Source organism: Bombina bombina, chromosome 4 (assembly GCF_027579735.1).
Source record: "Bombina bombina isolate aBomBom1 chromosome 4, aBomBom1.pri, whole genome shotgun sequence".
NCBI lineage: Eukaryota > Metazoa > Chordata > Amphibia > Anura > Bombinatoridae > Bombina > Bombina bombina.
In genome coordinates this window covers 906,434,768-906,455,370 of record NC_069502.1, presented here as the reverse complement: position 1 = coordinate 906,455,370, position 20,603 = coordinate 906,434,768, and the positions used below count along the sequence as shown (strand labels likewise).

The following is a 20,603-nucleotide window of genomic DNA, read 5'->3' as shown; positions in this document are numbered from 1 at the left end:
CTAGAGAATTTGTATCTTCTGGCTGTTGAAGTATTTTATTTATTTTGTTACATTATAAAGTGTATTACCTTTATTTGATTGTAAAGTGTGTCCTTTGGGATATGTTTTGCACAAGCTTGCACTTCCTGTAAGTTTCAAAATCAATTTAAATAGCTTTAAAATGCAAAATAATTTTCAAGTAGTTTAAAGGATATAAGAAATAGAACATTAAAGGGATAGAAAAGTCAAAATTAAACTTGCATGATTCAGATAGAGCATGTCATTTTAAGACACTTTTAAATTCACTTCTATTTTCAAATGTGCTTCGTTCTCTTAGTATCCCTTGTTAAAAAATGAATATGCACAAATCATACACTAGTGGGAGCTGCTGCTAATTGGTACCTGCACACATTTGTCTCTCGTGATTGGCTAAATAAATATTTTCAGCTTCCTGTCAATAGTGCAATGCTGTCCCTTCAGCAATGGATAACAAGAGAATGAAGAACATTTGATAATAGAATTAAATTGGAAAGTTGTTTAAAATTGTATGTTCTATCTGAATCATAAAAGAAAATTTTGGGGTTTACTATCCCTTTTTTAACTTAGAACAACGAACCAATTAGTGTAACCCTACAGGGCAGCACTAAAGAAAGTTAAAAATGAACACAGTAAAGTCTTTATAAATTAAAGGGACACTCAAGCCAAAATTAAACTTTAATGAATCCGATAGAGCAACAATTTTTTGGTGGCTGCATATATGACTTTGGTCATTGGCTCACACGATATGTTCTACTAGCTCCCAGTAGTGCATTGCTACTCCCTCAACAAAAGAAACCAAAGAATGAAGCAAATTTGATAATAGAAGTCAATTGGAAAGTTCTTTAAAGGGACAGTCTACACTAGAATTGTTATTGTATAAAAAGATAGATAATCCCTTTATTACCCATTCCCCAGTTTTGCATAACCAACAGTTATATAAATACACTTTTTACCTCTGTGATTGCATTGTATCTAAGACTATGCAGACCGCCCCTTATCTCAGTGCTTTTGACAGACAAGCAGTTTAGCCAATCAGTGCAGACTCCTAAATAACTCCACGGGAGTGAGCACAATGTTATCTAATATGACACATGAACTATTACTGTCTAACTGTGAAAAACTTTCAAAATTCTTTGAGCTAACAGGTGGTTTTCAATGGTTTAGAAATCAGTTTGAGCCTAGCTAGGATTAACTTTTCAAAAATACCACCAAGGGAACAAAGCAAATTTAATCATAAAAGTCAATTGGAAAGTTGTTTAAAATTGCATGCCCTATCTGAATCATGAAAGTGTAGTTTTGACTAGACTGTCCCTTTAAAATTGTATGTTCCATCTGAATCACAAGATACATTTTTGGTTTCATATTCCTTTAAAAAGATAAGGGGATATTGAACTTCTAAACGTTCTTGATATTGAAATAAACAGGAAATGCATGTGCCCAATTGATCTCTAAGGCCATATTGCTTGCTGGCAAATCAAAACAAGGAAAAAAAAGACAAATAGAAAAAAGAAAAAGAAAAAGCAAATTAAAGTAAATTAAAATACTATTTTATAAGAGGGAAACCAAAGAAAAAAAATAAAAATGACAAAATCCCTTTGTTGCCAAATTTTAATGCCAATTAATTAATTTATTATCCTAAAGGTCTGATTGTCACACTGGCTGGTAACATTACAGTACAATGTATTTCAGGTCCCTAAAGTCAGGAACATATTCTAACATAAAGCACTAAATATAAACAACAGCCATGTATGAAAAATGGAAGCAATATTATGAAAAGAGGTTACTGTACAGACTATTTTGTAGTGTGATAAAAAAATGGCATGCATTTTAATTTAGATATTAACAAAGAGAATTGAAATTCTACATATTAAATAACAATTTATTTTAATTACAACTCCTTAATTACAAACTTAGTTTTCATATATGTACATGAAATGGCTCCCAGTCTCTTTATTGCTATATAAAGCATAATTTAATTAGAAAATATTAATAGCAACTGGCCTTGTATACAAACATACTGGTTAGTTATGAGACCTAGAAGAGTTCACAAATACCAAAACTTGTAAAACATTTATGATATATACAACTTTAAATGCTAAGACGTGTCAGCCCTGGTTATGGAAAGGTTAAAGGGATACTAAACCCCAACATTTTCTCTCATGATTCAGATAGAGAATACAATTTTAAACATTCCAATTTACTTCTATTAGATATTTTCATTCTTTAGATATTCTTTGTTAAAGAAATAGCAATGCACATGGGTGAGCCAATCAGACGAGGAATCTATGTGCAGCAACCAATCAGCAGCTACTGAGCCTATCATCTAGATATGCTTTTCAGCAAAGTATATCAAGAGAATGAAGCAAATTAGACAATAGAAGTAAATTAGAAAGTTGTTTAAAATGGCATGCTCTTTCTAAACCATGAAAGAAAAAAATTGGGTTTAATGTCCCTTTAAGCTCTATTGATATGAATGGGAAAACAAGTATTCATTGATTAGTGTTACTAGCTATGTAGAATAATTAATATTTTATGAATTCTATCATGCCAATAAAATTATGTATTTTATTGCTATACTTGCTCGCACTCAGCAATCCTATTTATAGAACACCTACTGTACATGACTTGCCATAGCACTATATTTTATTTACTTACAGACAGTGTAACATGATGGGTGCGTAGTTATATAGCAGTGAATTAAAATTTACTGTAGTAGTAATCATGTTTCTATAAGCTGCATTGTACATATTAAAATTGATTTATAGTTGATGTAATGCTAATATATAATGTTTTGCGACAGTAAATCCTATGTTTTAGAAGACAAATTGTATATACCTAAGCACACACACAAACCGGTCTACAAATACATAACAAAAAACTATTCTAAACTATTGATACTGGTCATTTTGAAAGAACAAGTTATAACAAATGTTTACATCGCACAAAGAAAAACTCACAATTTAAATGTTTTGATCTGACTACATTTTTTTCCCATATTAAATTTAAAAAAGAACAACAGCAACAGCATTTTAAGGGTGCATTCTATAGAAAAGTTTAATAGGGTTGTATATATTATTTTTAAATAATTCCAACACACCTGCAGAGAGTTTTTTGTTTTATAATCAGATTGTAAAAAATTGCACTTTTTAAATTAATGTATATTAGATAAATCTCTCAAAACAGTCTAGTTTTACTAGCATATCATATTAAACCCTTCTAATTCATCATGCATATTGGTAAATATAGTATTTCTGGCATTGTGTAAACTATCTGTATTTTTATACTCATTATGTTTTTTTAGAAATGAAAATAGAATGGACGACATTAGCACAGAAGGATGATAAAAGTTATAAAGTTTGTTTTTCTTTCCTAAAATGGAGTTTTGTAAAAAAAACTTCTGCTAAACTAATAAACTTCCATTTCTCCAAAATAATAATAATAATAAAAATCTGTATTTCTTGGTGTTTACAAGTTAGAAGCAACTAATTTTGTTAGGAAGTGCTGATATTAGGAAGCGCTTTTAGGCTAAAACTAAGTCATTATTACTAAACTGTAAACTGAGTTGTGTTTTAGTTCACACAGAGTGACATTAAAACAATTTTAGTAAAGAGCTGATCTTCAGCAATCCTCATGCATCTTAACGTGAAAGTTAATCCTACCGTTTCACAAACGCTAGGATTGACTATTGAAACAAATAAAGGGGACTTTCATTCATGAAGTATAAGATACTTCATGTAGAAATCTCCTTTATTTGTCTCAACCGATCGACGATTTTAGCCCATGGCTAAAAAATTTTTTTGCTAAGAGGCGACGTTTTCACCTCTTAGCCAATAGCAGTGCAGTAAATGCGGACTGGCGCCGATGGGAGCCAGTGGCATTTGTTAGCAGCTCAAATCGCTGATCGGTTGAAACAAATAAAGGCGCTTTCTACATGAAGTATCTTATACTTCATGAATGAAAGTCCCCTTTATTTGTTTCAATAGTCAATCCTAGCGTTTGTTCCACTTTAACTACATCAAAATACTTTTTATTAAGGCTACATAAATTATGTTACTGGCTTTACATGGATTATGAAAAAATTCAACATAGAAAAAAAACAAAACAGCGACAATGATTTTGTAAGACATTTGTGTGACAGAAAAATGTGCAAGATGTCTTGCTGAATAAAGTTAACATTTGTAAACAATAAAGCGAAACAAACAAACATGAATAATACAGTGCACAATGCTTTAGCGCTTTAATACATTACAGTACTTTTTTTCCCCCTCTATGATGCTAATTAAAGCATTTGCTCAAGCAAAACTACTTGAGCTGAGACACTGAAACTTTTCTCTTAGAGACTGAACAATATTTTGCTGATTAGAGGGGGGTTCCCTCCACAGATAGTCATTAAGTTTGTCTGCGTCCTCATAGGCCACCTGAGAAGCTTCCGAGGTCTCCTTGCTAATAAAAGTTTTAACTGGTTTTATGGGTTTGTTGAAGTTATAAGATGCACTGGTCTGTTGAAGTTCTGACTTCCCTTTAAGAACTGATGGCACCCTTTGGTTAGAAGCAGTCTCCAGATTTTCATCTTCATCTTCAGATTTTATCTCTACATAGTCATCATCATCACCATCTCCATCTTTGAAGTTGGCATAATAGTTAAGAGTTGCTATCTGGGCATTAAGAGATGTGAGTGTGTTTAAAACCAAGATCTTCTGAGTGTCCTGAAGTGTCATATTTGAGAGTTCTTGCCGGGTTTGTGGTGTTCTCTCATTTCTGGAATGTTCACCAACATTATAAAGCTCATCCTGCCTTTCTGGTTTTAAGAAAGACAGTGGCTGTTTTGCAGAGACGCTTTTAATAGGTCTTAGAGAGCCTTCAATTCCATGAATTAACATAGAGGAAGACGACTGTGAACGAATGTACGGCTGTGCTTTTTCACAGACAATCCTCCTTCCTAATGAATTATAAGAATGGTTTTCATACACATGTTCACTAAATTGTTGACTAACTGTACTCCATCTTTGAGCTAGTGATGGCGATGCAATGTCCTTGGTCAATGATGGCACAGAGCCCGCATGTGCAATGTGCCTTTGGCTGCTTTTTGTACTGTGTTCAAATAAACCAGATCTTGACTTCAAGTCTTTATGATCAGGCCATGTATAAAAATCTCCTACATCTCCATTAATATTAGTGGAATGGAAAATGGAGTCATTTCTAGTATGAATCGGAGTTCCAGGAGATTTCGGTTGTTCAAACTTTGACCTTGACAATGGAGACTCATTTGGGTTACATTTAGTCTCCTTTGGTGTCCTAGTGGGTGAGTCACGGAAAATAATCTGATCATAAAGCTGGGAATATTCTGCTATTCTTGCACCTGAGAAAGACATGTTTAAGAACAGCATTAATCACTTGCACATAATATAACACTTTTTTTTTTAACAATAGTATAAGCATTTTAAACTCAAATAAAAATCTAGATGAACGTTTGAATAATAAAAAAAAAAACCTACTAATATAATGACTATCTTGCACATGCTTCTAGATAATCAATAAATCAAACGATGACCATTTTCAAATTTAGAGGCAAGCAAAAATATTGAGGAGAGCCACAAAACTTATTTATGATCCAGATAGTTGTGTTTGTAACATCTGTATACTGACTTTTGGAAAATAATCCAGTCAATCACTCAAGCTATATAGTACAAATAGTAACACTAAGAAGTGTAAATAGGGGCGCTATCACTTAAATGGAAAAGTATAACTGTAAGGTATACAATAAAATGTCAGATGTAAAACCAATGTACACAAAAACTGTATGAAAATGCAACAGTAACTAATAGTGCACTAAAAAGGTACAAATGACTGATACCATACATAAAAAGTAAAAAAATGTTTTTGTGTGGATTAGCACAAATAGGCTGCTCTCCTCAGGGTATAAGGCTGTCCCACTTCAGAAAAACTCTAGAAAAGATGGAGAAGGCGCCACATAGCGTAATTCTGCAGAGTATATCATATAATAGGTGTTGGGTAATATACACTCACATTTGTTACAGCACTGTAATATAGTGCAAACTGGGCAGACCGGATCCTCAGAGTTGTCTGGTAAAACTCTCCTCTAGGAACAGGAAATACAGAACTTAAAGGTGCCTCTTCGCTCGCAGTAGGTAGGGGTATAGGAAAACCTTTCTGCTGAAAACCATCCGGTGGTGGAAATAGGTCACCCAATAAGTGCAAAAGGTAGCAAGTAGCATAAAAATAAGTGTTTTATTAAACACTAAGATGCACAGCTATACCAAATGTGAGTGTATATTACCCAACACCTGTTATATGATATACTCTGCAGAATTGCGCTATGTGGCGCCTTCTCATTTCTAGAATCACTCAGCTACCCTGGAAGTCCCCTACCTTTGGGACTGATAAATGCTCAGTTTTTATTCCACAACTTGTTGTTTGTGATGTATTTATTATTGTTTTTGTGGATATTCACTAATAGTGGTACACTTAGTTTTTAATTGTTAAAGCCAATGACAAGAGGCTCATGGGTACAGCCACCAATCAGCAGCTAGCTCCCACTAATGCTTTGCAACAAAGGATACCAAGGGAACAAAGTCAATTAAAACAGCACTTTAATTGCCATGCTCTGTCTGAGCCTTGTGACTTTTGTGCCACCTTAAGATTTTGAAAAGATTAAATTATATAGTTTAAAATAGAATTCCATAATCAATACATGCATAATAAAAAGGCAATGCAAAAACACTTAGCTTGAATTTCAAATGAGAAAAAGATTTTTTTCTGACAAACTTCCAAATAAGCTCCATTTTCCTTCCCAATACATCATGTGACAGCCATCAGCCAATCACAAAATGTGTATATGTATATTCTGTGAAACTTGCACATGCTCAGTAGGAGCTAGTGTATCAGAAAGTGTGCATATAAAAGATTTAGATAATTAAAGAATTGGAATGTTTTAAATTATGTGGTCTACCTAAATCATAAAAGTTTAATTTTAAACTTTACTGTCCCTTTAAATGCTTCTGTTTATATGAAATAGTACAGTGTGCTTGTAACAATACTTCTTAGAATTAGATATAACAATCTTTCTAGGGTTAGTCTATAAAGGAAGCCTTGTTAAATACTAAATTTACTTTTAAGGGCATGTGATCGTTATTGCATACAAGCAGTTCATTACTAAAACATGACATATCTGACTGATATAAACACTTACTGTAAAACTGATGTCATTGTGGTTGCAGGGTCAGTAAAGTCAAAATTAAACTTTCATAATTCAGCGAGAGTGTACAATTTAAAAAGCTATTTTATATAGCTCCAACATGAGCTGAAATGCTGATCTGTTTTATATGCTTGATTAATATATTTTGCATTTTTCTTAAAGGCGACCTGTGAGAGTGCCTTTTCCCTCTGAAGATATGTTCTTAATTATTTAAAAAGATATATCTATATAAAATGTGTGTGTGAGCCTGTGTTGTCGCATTGCACAGCAGTATGACCCCTAATCTGTTACTGATCGTTCCAGCCAGTAGCACTAGGCTAAATATTAGATACAACTGGCTCACGCTGGTAGGAGGCATCCACCACGGGTGTATTGGGGGGGCTCTGCACCAAAGCCTAATTCTAAGGAGCCAGTAACTCCATGGTGCCTTCATTTGTCAAGCCAATGTTTAAAGGGTTTTAATCTTATGATATAATGAGACAATTTATTTGTTCTATCTAAATTGGGGCATTTGTACAGCTATTACAATTTTTACTTTGAAAAATGGACCCAATGTTTTTTAAGGCAAACATATTAAATGTGTTTAATTCTAAGAATCCTCGTCTACAATGACTTTTCACCCTAAACAAATTGTAGACATAATGATGTATTCAAAGTAAAAATTAACCTGAAGCAAACAGGTTTTATTTTAAAGTATATCTGTTATATAAACATTTAAGAAACAGTTTAGTATTATTTTAGTAATGGGTTCTGCCATGTTGCAACTAAAATTATCCTGGGTTAAAAAACAAAACAAAAAAACAACCCTGTTTGGCAAATCTGACCTCTGCTTACTGGGGCGAATTAGTGTTGGTTATAAATTATCTGAAAAGTAGTCAGAGTATTTAGTGTCCTCATGCATTAAGTATTAAAGCATAAAGTTACCGATAGCTGTTCCTCCTTGTTTCTTCTCTTCCATCATATCGGGCATGTCTTTTGTTTTTAGTTTCTGTTGCTTCAAAGACAACTGCTCCTGCTCTGGACTTTTCATCTTTAAAAGCGGATTAGCCTTTTTTATTTTATGGCTGTATTGACGAGCCATCATAAACACTTTATTTTTTGATTTATCAATGATGTCCAAACCCTTATCAGTGCTCACAGCATCTGAATAAGAAAGTGTGCTGCTTGATGCAAAGTAGGTAGGATCCACAAAGGACATCTCACTTGCAAGAGAAGTCCTCTTTAGATCTAGTGATGAGCCCCTCTTATAGTGTTGAGAACTCACTTCATCCTTAATTACTTTTGGGTTGTTAATATTTTTTCTAACTGCGGGAGATTTATCTGGTAAACACAGTGAAGACAGTGAATATTCTACATCCTTCCTCAGATGAGGCTTGTTTCTTGTTTGATGCACATCATCTTTACTTACAGGAAATGATGCCAAAAGATGTTCACTTTTCTTCTCCTCGTTCTTTTTAATGTAGTTTTCCAAATCATTCCAGATCTCATCTACTTCTTCAGATAGTTTATCAGCTGCAGACTTGTGAGACAGGGAATCCGAATTTGAGGAAACATCCAACAAATTAAAGCATTCAGCCTCTCTCACAGGCACCTGATGGTCCAATGACTCATCTTCACTGAACTGAAGACTTTCTTCAGAAACAAATCCATCCAAATGGTCAAAGCACTGAAAATCAGAGTCCAAGCCCAAAAAATTGCTCCTCTTAGAATATGAATTGCGACGTAAACTTGCCAATGATTGCTCTGGAAGACGGATAGAGTCATAGATATTTTCTTCAATGACTTTGAGCTCTTGAGAGTTGGAAGTAGATGATCCTCTCTTAAAAGCATTTGTATTCCTGCTTGTTACCACAGAACTCTTAGTTCTCTCCCCACAACCTTTTAGTGGGCAAATTCTAATATTGTCATTACTTTGATGCAAACCATTAGCTGCTGCATTAAGAAAATCAGATTCATCTCTCCTTGCAAGTCCCATTTGTTTAAGATCTTCATAACTAATATTATCATAAACATGTTCAATATCATCAATTGTGAGCTCCTCAGCAGAACCAAGAGAAGAATTATGTGGACCATGACTAGAAGAGGTTTCTACATCTTCCTCTCGAGATGTCTGCCTGTAATAATTGTGATGGCCCCTCCATTTATTCGAACTAGTTTTATTCTCTCCTACACTGCTTGCTCGTCGTACAATTCTGCAATAGGAATTAGGAATAAGATCTCCCTGCACAGAACCAAGGTGCCAGCTACAAGGGCGACTAGATGGACTTCTCTCTTCCTGGGCTCTAGACGAGTCCAATTTTGAAGAATCAGACATCATGAACATCTGATAATCATCATCCTCCTCAAGTTCTTGAGGAGACCTTCTAGGAGGAAAAAGAGCTTGTCTAATCTGGTGATCTGTCCAGATATTTCGTAAAGCATTTGTGCCGCCAAGGATATTCATTATTAGAGAGTTGCTGTGGGGTGTACTCTGCTGCCTACTTGAAGGTCGCACAACAGAACCAGGAAACAGTGGATCAGCATTCAAATGTGAAGACTCATCATCTGATGGATCTTTTAAATTCTAAGAAAAATAAAACAAAATAAAATACAAATGAATATGAAAGAAAGTAACAATATATATATGTACAAATGCATTTGTATCATACAATAAAGTACATCATGTATGACAGGATTACAGTAAGAATATTTTATGATTATCTGAAAATATGCACAATTCTATCCTGAACATCTTTGACCTTTATCTCACAAAAAACAACATTATTAAGGAGAGGATTTTAAAAAGTGATAATATTGTGCAAAAAGGCATGCTCTAATTAATTAGAACACACTATTTTACATTACTGACTCTAATTGGCTAATCCCTGTGCATGTTATTTTAGCATTTAAATGTCCCATGGAACAGGAAGGATCAGAACTTAGGTTTGCATAAGCAGTATGACATTTTTACAAGAGGTAAATAAAGTAACATTTATGGATACACTTTTAAACAGCCAATGATAAGTGATTTCAGCAAGATTAACTAAGTAATTTAGATTTTTCTATCCATGCAAACTATAAAAATCTAGGTCTGGAGAAAAAATAGGAGGGAAACATGAATCGGCAATAGACATAACTACATAACAGATTAAGCAACAGTATTAGATACTCAGGACAGTAGTTTGTTTATGAAGACAAAAAAAAAAAAAAAAAAAAAAAAAAGACGTGTTAACAAAACACAGAATTATGGCATTTTAAAGGGGCAGTAAACACAAAATTGAACTTTACAGTTGAGATAGAGCATGTAATTTTAAACAATTTTCCAATTTACTTCTATTCTCAAATTTGATATGTTCTCTTTGTATCCTTTGTTGAAGAGCAAACCTAGGTAGGATGATAGGAGCTTAGGAGTGTGCACGTGTCTAGCATTCTATGGTAGCAGTGTTTGCAACTATCTATAACATTGTTATAATCATTGTTGCTAACATTGCTGTTAGATAGCAAAAGACACGTGCACGCTCCTGAGCTCACCTCGGATTGCCCTTTAACAAAGGATGCCAAGAGAACTAAGCAAGATTGAAAAGAGAAGTAAATTAGAAAGTTGATAAAGATTACTTGCTCTATGCAAAGTTTAATATTTTACTGTCCCTTTAACAAAATATTTGTATTTACCTGACTGTCACATAAACTGAGGTTTATACTCCTCCTCTTTTCAACATTCTCCGATGCTTGGCTATTTAGTCTCTTTCGACCTCCTTTGATCTTCTGCTGAGAGCTCTGCACATTTGAAAATGGAAAACTCAATAAGATACATATATTAATTTACGTGTCCCATATATTGGTACCTGCTATCAGAATATAAACATATTAAATGGAAGTAAAATGTTATTGGCGATTAGTTGTGTGATGTCACAAGGATGAATGTGCCAAATGCACCACTTTTAAAAATGCATTTGAGCAAAATGGAGTACATTAAAAACATTTTTAAACTCAAATTTGAAACCCAATGTTGTGCAATTTAAATTTCACTTTTTTACCCTTTCAATAGTTTAGTATATAGTGGTCATAAAAGGATATATATTGCGTAGTGCATATGAAATGTTTTTTCGCTCAAGGATTTTTACAGGGACATCTTTATCTTATTTATTTCAGAAGTAAATTAAACAGAGAAAAAGGGGACTACTTAAAGGACTATTAAACATTTAAACAACGCATAATTAATTGCAAGTGCAACATTATTGCAATTTACATTCATTATTTATTTTGCAGCCTTTTTGCTGCAAAATAATCTAAAAATTGTGCTTGTTTCACTTTCTCCCAGGGACGTTTGGGTTAATATTTTTAGGCAGTTTATGTGAGTTTTTGTTTACTTCACCCTCCCACCTAAGATTCTCAGCAGTCACGTTTGTAAACTGTGTATTATCAGTATTGCATCAACAATCATGATTGGAGAATCATTCTTTGCGATAGAAACCAAAGTTGAATCAGTGCTAAACCCTCTCAACTGCACATGTGCAAACAGAGTTTGTGCTATATCTGAATATTAGTTTGTGATTGGTTAGCAAGGATTCTTTTGTAATGAGGGACCGGGAAATCAGTGAAATAAACAAGCATCAAACAATATAGTAATTGACCAAATAAAGCTGCCGTTTTCATTGGAAAATTATTCTCAGACATGAAGGTTTGAAAATCATATAGTTTACAATTTGTGTTTAGTGGACCTTTAAAAGGACAGTGAACACCTTGAGATTAACAAAAAGTGTTTATTTACATATATTAAAGCAACACTACAGATATCACAAGACTAACCCTGCTAAAATAATGCATGTAATACAAACAAAATGACAGTGGCTGCAGAATCAAGTCCAGAATGGCTCCTCCGAATAAAGCCATTGGTAGATAGAGTTTGGCTACTGGAAAAAACATAATTTATGCTTACCTGATAAATGTATTTCTCTTGTAGTGTATCCAGTCCACGGATCATCCATTACTTATGGGATATTCTCCTTCCCAACAGGAAGTTGCAAGAGGATCACCCACAGCAGAGCTGCTATATAGCTCCTCCCCTAACTGTCATATCCAGTCATTCGACTGAAAACAAACAGAGAAAGGAGAAACCATAGGGTGCAGTGGTGACTGTAGTTTAATTAAAATTTAGACCTGCCTTAAAAGGACAGGGCGGGCCGTGGACTGGATACACTACAAGAGAAATAAATTTATCAGGTAAGCATAAATTATGTTTTCTCTTGTTAAGTGTATCCAGTCCACGGATCATCCATTACTTATGGGATACCAATACCAAAGCTAAAGTACACGGATGATGGGAGGGACAAGGCAGGATTAAGCGGAAGGAACCACTGCCTGAAGAACCTTTCTCCCAAAAACAGCCTCCGAAGAAGCAAAAGTATCAAATTTGTAAAATTTGGAAAAAGTGTGAAGCGAAGACCAAGTCGCGGCCTTGCAAATCTGTTCAACAGAGGCCTCATTTTTAAAGGCCCAGGTGGAAGCCACAGCTCTAGTAGAATGAGCTGTAATCCTTTCAGGGGGCTGCTGTCCAGCAGTCTCATAGGCTAGGCGTATTATGCTCCGAAGCCAAAAGGAAAGAGAGGTTGCCGAAGCTTTTTGACCTCTCCTCTGTCCAGAGTAAACGACAAACAGGGTAGATGTTTGACGAAAATCTTTAGTAGCTTGTAAGTAAAACTTCAAGGCACGGACTACGTCCAGATTATGTAAAAGACGTTCCTTCTTTGAAGAAGGATTAGGACACAATGATGGAACAACAATCTCTTGATTGATATTCTTGTTAGAAACCACCTTAGGTAAAAACCCAGGTTTGGTACGCAGGACTACCTTATCTGCATGAAAAATCAGATAAGGAGAATCACATTGTAAGGCAGATAGCTCAGAGACTCTCCGAGCTGAGGAAATAGCCATCAAAAACAGAACTTTCCAAGATAAAAGTTTAATATCAATGGAATGAAGGGGTTCCAACGGAACTCCTTGAAGAACTTTAAGAACCAAGTTTAAGCTTCACGGGGGAGCAACAGGTTTAAACACAGGCTTAATTCTAACCAAAGCCTGGCAAAATGCCTGGACGTCTGGAACCTCTGCCAGACGCTTGTGCAAAAGAATAGACAGAGCAGAAATCTGTCCCTTTAAGGAACTAGCTGATAATCCTTTGTCCAAGCCCACTTGGAGAAAAGACAATATTCTAGGAATCCTAACCTTACTCCATGAGTAATTCTTGGATTCACACCAATAAAGATATTTACTCCATATCTTGTGGTAGATTTTCCTGGTAACAGGCTTTCGTGTCTGTATTAAAGTATCAATGACTGACTCGGAGAAGCCACGCTTTGATAGAATCAAGCGTTCAATCTCCATGCAGTCAGTCTCAGAGAAATTAGATTTGGATGATTGAAAGGACCTTGTATCAGAAGGTCCTGTCTTAGAGGCAGAGTCCATGGTGGAAAGGATGACATGTCCACTAGGTCTGCATACCAAGTCCTGCGTGGCCACGCAGGTGCTATCAGAATCACCGATGCTCTCTCCTGTTTGATTTTGGCAATCAGTCGAGGGAACAGAGGAAACGGTGGAAACACATAAGCCAGGTTGAAGAACCAAGGCGCTGCTAGAGCATCTATCAGCGTCGCTTCTGGGTCCCTGGACCTGGATCCGTAACAAGGAAGCTTGGCGTTCTGGCGAGACGTCATGAGATCCAACTCTGGTTTGCCCCAACGATGAATCAACTGAGCAAACACCTCCGGATGGAGTTCCCACTCCCCCGGATGGAAAGTCTGACGACTTAGAAAATCCGCCTCCCAGTTCTCCACGCCTGGGATATGGATTGCTGACAGGTGGCAAGAGTGGTACTCTGCCCAGCGAATTATATTTGAGACTTCTAACATCGCTAGGGAACTCCTGGTTCCCCCTTGATGGTTGATGTAAGTTACAGTCGTGATGTTGTCCGACTGAAATCTGATGAACCTCAGTGTTGCTAACTGAGGCCAAGCCAGAAGAGCATTGAATATCACTCTTAACTCCAGAATATTTATTGGAAGGAGTTTCTCCTCCTGAGTCCACGATCCCTGTGCCTTCAGGGAATTCCAGACTGCACCCCAACCTAGAAGGCTGGCATCTGTTGTTACAATTGTCCAATCTGGCCTGCGAAAGGTCATACCCTTGGACAGGTGTACCCGAGACAACCACCAGAGAAGAGAATCTCTGGTCTCTTGATCCAGATTTAGCAGAGGGGACAAATCTGTGTAATCCCCATTCCACTGACTCAGCATGCATAATTGCAGCGGTCTGAGATGAAGGCGCGCAAATGGCACTATGTCCATTGCCGCTACCATTAAGCCGATTACCTCCATACACTGAGCTACCGAAGGGCGCGGAATGGAGTGAAGAACACGGCAAGCATTTAGAAGTTTTGATAACCTGGACTCCGTCAGGTAAATTTTCATTTCTACAGAATCTATAAGAGTCCCTAATAAGGAGACTCTTGTGAGTGGGGATAGAGAACTCTTTTCCTCGTTCACTTTCCACCCGTGCGACCTCAGAAATGCCAGAACTATCTCTGTATGAGACTTGGCAACTTGAAAGCTTGACGCCTGTATCAGGATGTCGTCTAGACACGGAGCCACCGCTATACCTCGCGGTCTTAGAACCGCCAGAAGTGAGCCCAGAACCTTTGTAAAGATTCTCGGGGCTGTAGCCAACCCGAAGGGAAGGGTGTGACCCTTACCTCCAGTAATGTCAGCAATAATTTCCTTTAAACCAGGCCCGAATAAGGTCTGCCCCTTGAAAGGAATGTTGAGTAATTTAGACTTCAAAGTCACGTCAGCTGACCAGGATTTAAGCCATAGCGCCCTACGTGCTTGGATGGCGAATCCGGAATTCTTAGCCGTTAGTTTAGTCAAATGAACAATGGCATCAGAAACAAATGAGTTAGCTAGCTTAAGTGTTCTAGGCTTGTCAATAATTTCAGTCAATGGAGCTGTATGGATGGCCTCTTCCAGGGCCTCAAACCAGAATGCCGCTGCGGCCGTGACAGGCGCAATGCATGCAAGGGGCTGTAAAATAAAACCTTGTTGAATAAACATTTTCTTAAGGTAACCCTCCATTTTTTTATCCATTGGATCTGAAAAAGCACAACTGTCCTCAACCGGGATAGTGGTACGCTTTGCTAAAGTAGAAACTGCTCCCTCCACCTTAGGGACCGTTTGCCATAAGTCCCGTGTAGTGGCGTCTATTGGAAACATTTTTCTAAATATAGGAGGTGGGGAAAAAGGCACACCCGGTCTATCCCACTCCTTGCAAATAATTTCTGTAAGCCTTTTAGGTATAGGAAAAACATCAGTACACACCGGTACCGCATAGTACTTATCCAGCCTAAACAATTTCTCTGGTACTGCAACTGTGTTACAGTCATTCAGAGCAGCTAATACCTCCCCAAGCAACACACTGAGGTTATCAAGCTTAAATTTAAAATTAGAAATCTCTGAATCAGGATTCCCCGAATCAGAGATGTCACCCACAGACTGACGCTCTCCGTCCTCATGATCTGCATATTGTGACGCAGTATCAGACATGGCCCTTACAGCATCTGCGCGCTCTGTATTTCTCCTAACCCCAGAGCAATCGCACTTGCCTCTTAATTCAGGCAACCTGGATAATACCTCTGACAGGGTATTATTCATGATTGCAGCCATGTCCTGCAAGGTAATCGCTATGGGCGTCCCTGATGTAATTGGCGCCATATTAGCGTGCATCCCCTGAGCGGGAGGCGAAGGGTCTGACACGTGGGGAGAGTTAGTCGGCATAACCTCCCCCTTGTCAGAATCTTCTGGTGATATCTCTTTTATAGTTAAAGACTGATCTTTACTGTTTAAGGTGAAATCAATACATTTAGTACACATTCTCCTATGGGGCTCCACCATGGCTTTCAAACATAATGAACAAGTAGTTTCCTCTGTGTCAGACATGTTTAAACAGACTAGCAATGAGACTAGCAAGCTTGGAAAACACTTTAAACAAGTTTACAAGCAATATAAAAAACGTTACTGCACCTTTAAGAAAAACAAATTTTGTCAAAATTTGAAATAACAGTGAAAAAAGGCAGTTACACTAACAAAATTTTTACAGTGTATGTAACAAGTTAGCAGAGCATTGCACCCACTTGCAAATGGATGATTAACCCCTTAATACCCAAAAAATAATAAAAGACAAAAACTTTTTTTTTTTTTCTTTTTCAAATAGTCATAACTGCCACAGCTCTACTGTGGCTTTTTACCTCCCTCAAAAACGACTTTGAAGCCTTTTGAGCCCTCCAGAGATGTCCTGGATCATGCAGGAAGAAGCTGGATGTCTGTGTCTGTAATTTTTGCTGTGCAAAAAAACGGCAAAATAGGCCCCTCCCACTCATATTACAACAGTGGAAAGCCTAAGGAAACTGTTTCTAGGCCAAATTCAAGCCAGCGATGTGGAAAAAAAACTAGGCCCCAATAAGTTTTATCACCAAATACATATAAAAACGATTAAACATGCCAGCAAACGTTTTATATTACATTTTTATAAGAGTATGCATCTCTATTAATAAGCCTGATACCAGTCGCTGTCACTGCATTTAAGGCTTTACTTACATTAGTTTGGTATCAGCAGCATTTTCTAGCAAATTCCATCCCTAGAAAAATATTAACTGCACATACCTTATTGCAGGAAAACCTGCACGCCATTCCCTCTCTGAAGTTACCTCACTCCTCAGAATATGTGAGAACAGCCATGGATCTTAGTTACTTCTGCTAAGATCATAGAAAACGCAGGCAGATTCTTCTTCTAAATACTGCCTGAGATAAACAGTACACTCCGGCACCATTTAAAAATAACAAACTTTTGATTGAAGAATAAACTAAGTATAAAACACCACACTCTTCTTACGACCTACATCTTGGTTGAGGCTTGCAAGAGAATGACTGGATATGACAGTTAGGGGAGGAGCTATATAGCAGCTCTGCTGTGGGTGATCCTCTTGCAACTTCCTGTTGGGAAGGAGAATATCCCATAAGTAATGGATGATCCGTGGACTGGATACACTTAACAAGAGAAACAATTGGAGCAAACAAGATGTTAATTTGTCTTAAAATTTTTTAAACCTGGTTAATGTTATTATATAGCAAGACAACAGACATTTCTTGTAATTACAAGGTAATCACTGTCCTTTTAAACATTGGACATGAAATGTAGAGGAAAGATCATCTGCATAACAAGGAGAGCATATTATCCCTTACGTGTTCAGAGTCCTCTTCGTCATCTGCATCAGTCTGATCTGTTGCTCCTAAGCGTCGATTTTCCCTATTATACGCTTGTGCCAAATATTCCTGGCTCACATGATTACTGTGGTCCAATACTCCAGCTTTCCGCAACACAGGGCTAAGATCCATATCCCCTGATCCTAGTTTAGCTGCCTGACAGAGCAACGTGTCTTGTATACTAATGCGCTGTGAAATGAGAAATATGGTACAGGAAAAATAAGCTTACAATCATAATCATATTTTTTCGTAGCGTTTGTATATTGATATAAAAAAATAAAAAAAAGGATTACGGAAGCAGATGTGATACTTAATACAATTGTTCACAACCATCTACAGCAATAAAAGGGATAGGAAAGTCAAAATTTTATGTATATGTATCTCTCTCTCATATATATATATATATATATATATATATATATATATATATATATATATATATATATATATATATATATATATATATATATATATCATACACATATAGTCATACATACACAGTAAATATTTATACACCTTTAAAATTAATGTAAAATCATTAATGGCGGTGAATCACTGATCAACAGAATGGTAGTGTGTAACAGATGTAATTTTTATGGATAATTTTAAAGCTAAGGACTTCATAAAATTTGAGCACCTCTATATAAGACAATGTGATCTGCATATTTTTTATGATCTTATCTAAAGAATATTTATATACAGTTCCAGGCATTTTAAGTATGATCATTTATTAGAATATAATATGTTCTGCTAAAACGTGAATGATCCACCATATCAGCATCCATTTAACTTGTGCAAGTCTGCAGAAATGTGTGTGTATTTCACTTAGACATTAAACACTAAGTACGTTTTATAAGCATAGTATTGAGTTTATTTCCCGCCTCCCTCTAGTCATAAGTGCTGTCATGTTGAAACCTAGTTTTCACTTCATTCCAGTGCTGACCTATTTGCATATGTGCAACAACTCTCAGATACCTGCAGTGTAACCTAGGTTCCATAATTAGAGGGAGGTGCATGAAATGATGTATTGTGTTTAATGTACTTTTAACCCCAAATGCAAATACATTTAAAAACATAGTTTTATAGAGAATTAAAGACAGAGCTTACCTTTTGGATCACTGGACTTGTATCTGTGAAAGAGCAAAAAAGCAAAAAAGCAAATAAAAACATGAGCAATGAATACGTCTACAATAAGTCAAGTAATGATTGAATGATCAAGTTGTGAGAATAAAGATAATTAACTTACCATTTTGCTTCATCACTTTGTGTAAGTTAGATGAAGGTTCTGGAAAAATAAAGAATGTTTTACAACTTTTTTTTTTTTAAATTGCAGGTTTTAAAGAACTTTAAATAGTAAAACAACTTGGCAATTTTAATCCATTATGACATATTGCAAAAACATTCTTCTGAGAGAATACCCATAAAACCATATCTACAACTATACCAACTCCAATAAACGCGCAGACACTATTTGGGGGAAGACCAGTCACTGTTGCACTTATTAAACTTTATTGGGCAAGTGTTGGATCCAAGTGTCTTACTATGGCTAGCCACGGCCCCAGATCTATTATCTGTAAAGGATCATGCTTTCTTCCCCCACAAGTGAGCCAAGGGACTTTGATGAGCTTTCCAGCCAACCTAACTATGAGGAGAGGTGCCCTTAAATCACCACCCAGCATGGCCTCTACTCTGTTACAACTCCAAATGCCCACAAGGCCATGGCCACCAAGCCTCTAAACCCAATAGGAATCAGCATCAGTAGAGCAAGTCCTGCAACCAGCAACAAACTGGGTGGAAAGTAAATTACAAAGCAGGAAAGGAGTAAATCTAACTAAATTACCCTTGCTCCAAGCACTATCAGCCTTAAAGGGACATTAAACACTGAGATGGTAATATAAAAATTATAAACTGTATACATAAAAAACTTTCATTATGTATTTTGTCCCCTTTTAGTGTAATTCTATTCTGAAATTGTGAGCCTTTCAGTTCCTGTTAGAAATGGAAGTGCAGAACACTGTTATATTCCAAGCAGTCATTGGCTGCACACTCTAGTGACCTATTTATTACTGTCCCTAATTGGCCACAGAGGAGAAGTTAAATCATGGCAGCTCCCATTGGTTTTATAAATACTGAAACTTTACACTTTTTTTGTTTGTATTCAAACAACTAATGAATCTTTAAAAATCTATCTACATGTTATTCTCAGACTAATCTTTTCTTTGAATGCATCATTCTATCTAGCATTTGTTTAGTGTTTAATGTCCCTTTAAGGGAGCAGAATACTCAGTGCCGCAATCAACAGCAACTAAAAATCAACCCAGAGGACAGGAAAGCAGTTCTTTACTAGATAACAGCAAAATGAGGGAAGTGCACCTTGTGGAGAGCCTTATATCAGGTAAAAAAAATAAACCCACAAATAAAATAACCACTCCATACAGCAGTGCCCTGCTCATTCATCTCTCAGGGTTTTAATCCTTAAATGTGCTTCAGACCCACTAGAGGTTCTCCACTGGTATTATCAACGATACCCCCTTTTCTCTCATACTTAATCTTAACTTAAATAGTTTTCCTATGTAGAGAACTGAAAGTGCACATAGAAGGCTTCACAAGCCTAACCCTGCTACATATATATTCCTATAAGACCTCAACAGATAGGGATACTGTAATGGGGTTTAACCAGAGATTTCAGTACATATCTCATAATACTCTACACTGTGGAATAGACAGAGTACCACAGTGGACATTTTTTTTCTTTTTCTATTTTCTTTTTTAATCGTGCACACGATTATTAAAAAGGGACACAAAACTATTTTTTTCATTTGTGATTCAGCTAGAGCGTACAATTTGGAAGAACTTTCCAATGTACTTATATGATCAAATTTGCTTCATGTAATCATGTCAACCTCTCAGTGAGAGTATTGATAAAAGTCTGCAGACGCAGGGAAAGTTTTTCTGCGAACCCATCCAGACTGTCGCTAACAGCTCCTGAGCAATCAGTGTTGACGAGTTTCACTGCTTGCTGTTACACACTTAAGTCCATGTCAGAAGAAGCGTTGCTGAAGGACTGTCACACTTGAAAG

At 36.4% G+C, this 20,603-nt stretch overlaps 1 protein-coding gene across 1 annotated transcript in view; it reads right to left on the bottom strand.

Moving 5' to 3' along the window:
* Positions 1-3,984: 3,984 nt before the first annotated feature.
* The window catches only part of PLEKHG1 (pleckstrin homology and RhoGEF domain containing G1), a 121,952-nt gene continuing 105,333 nt past the window's right edge, over positions 3,985-20,603 (bottom strand). Inside the window, exons 12-17 of the mRNA XM_053711831.1 lie at positions 18,770-18,808; positions 18,631-18,653; positions 17,503-17,712; positions 10,886-10,990; positions 8,159-9,797; positions 3,985-5,377 (exon numbers count right to left, since the gene is read on the bottom strand). Coding sequence (XP_053567806.1) covers positions 4,311-5,377; positions 8,159-9,797; positions 10,886-10,990; positions 17,503-17,712; positions 18,631-18,653; positions 18,770-18,808 — 3,083 coding nt within the window. The 3' untranslated portion in view covers positions 3,985-4,310. The remainder of the gene's footprint in view (positions 5,378-8,158; positions 9,798-10,885; positions 10,991-17,502; positions 17,713-18,630; positions 18,654-18,769; positions 18,809-20,603) is intronic.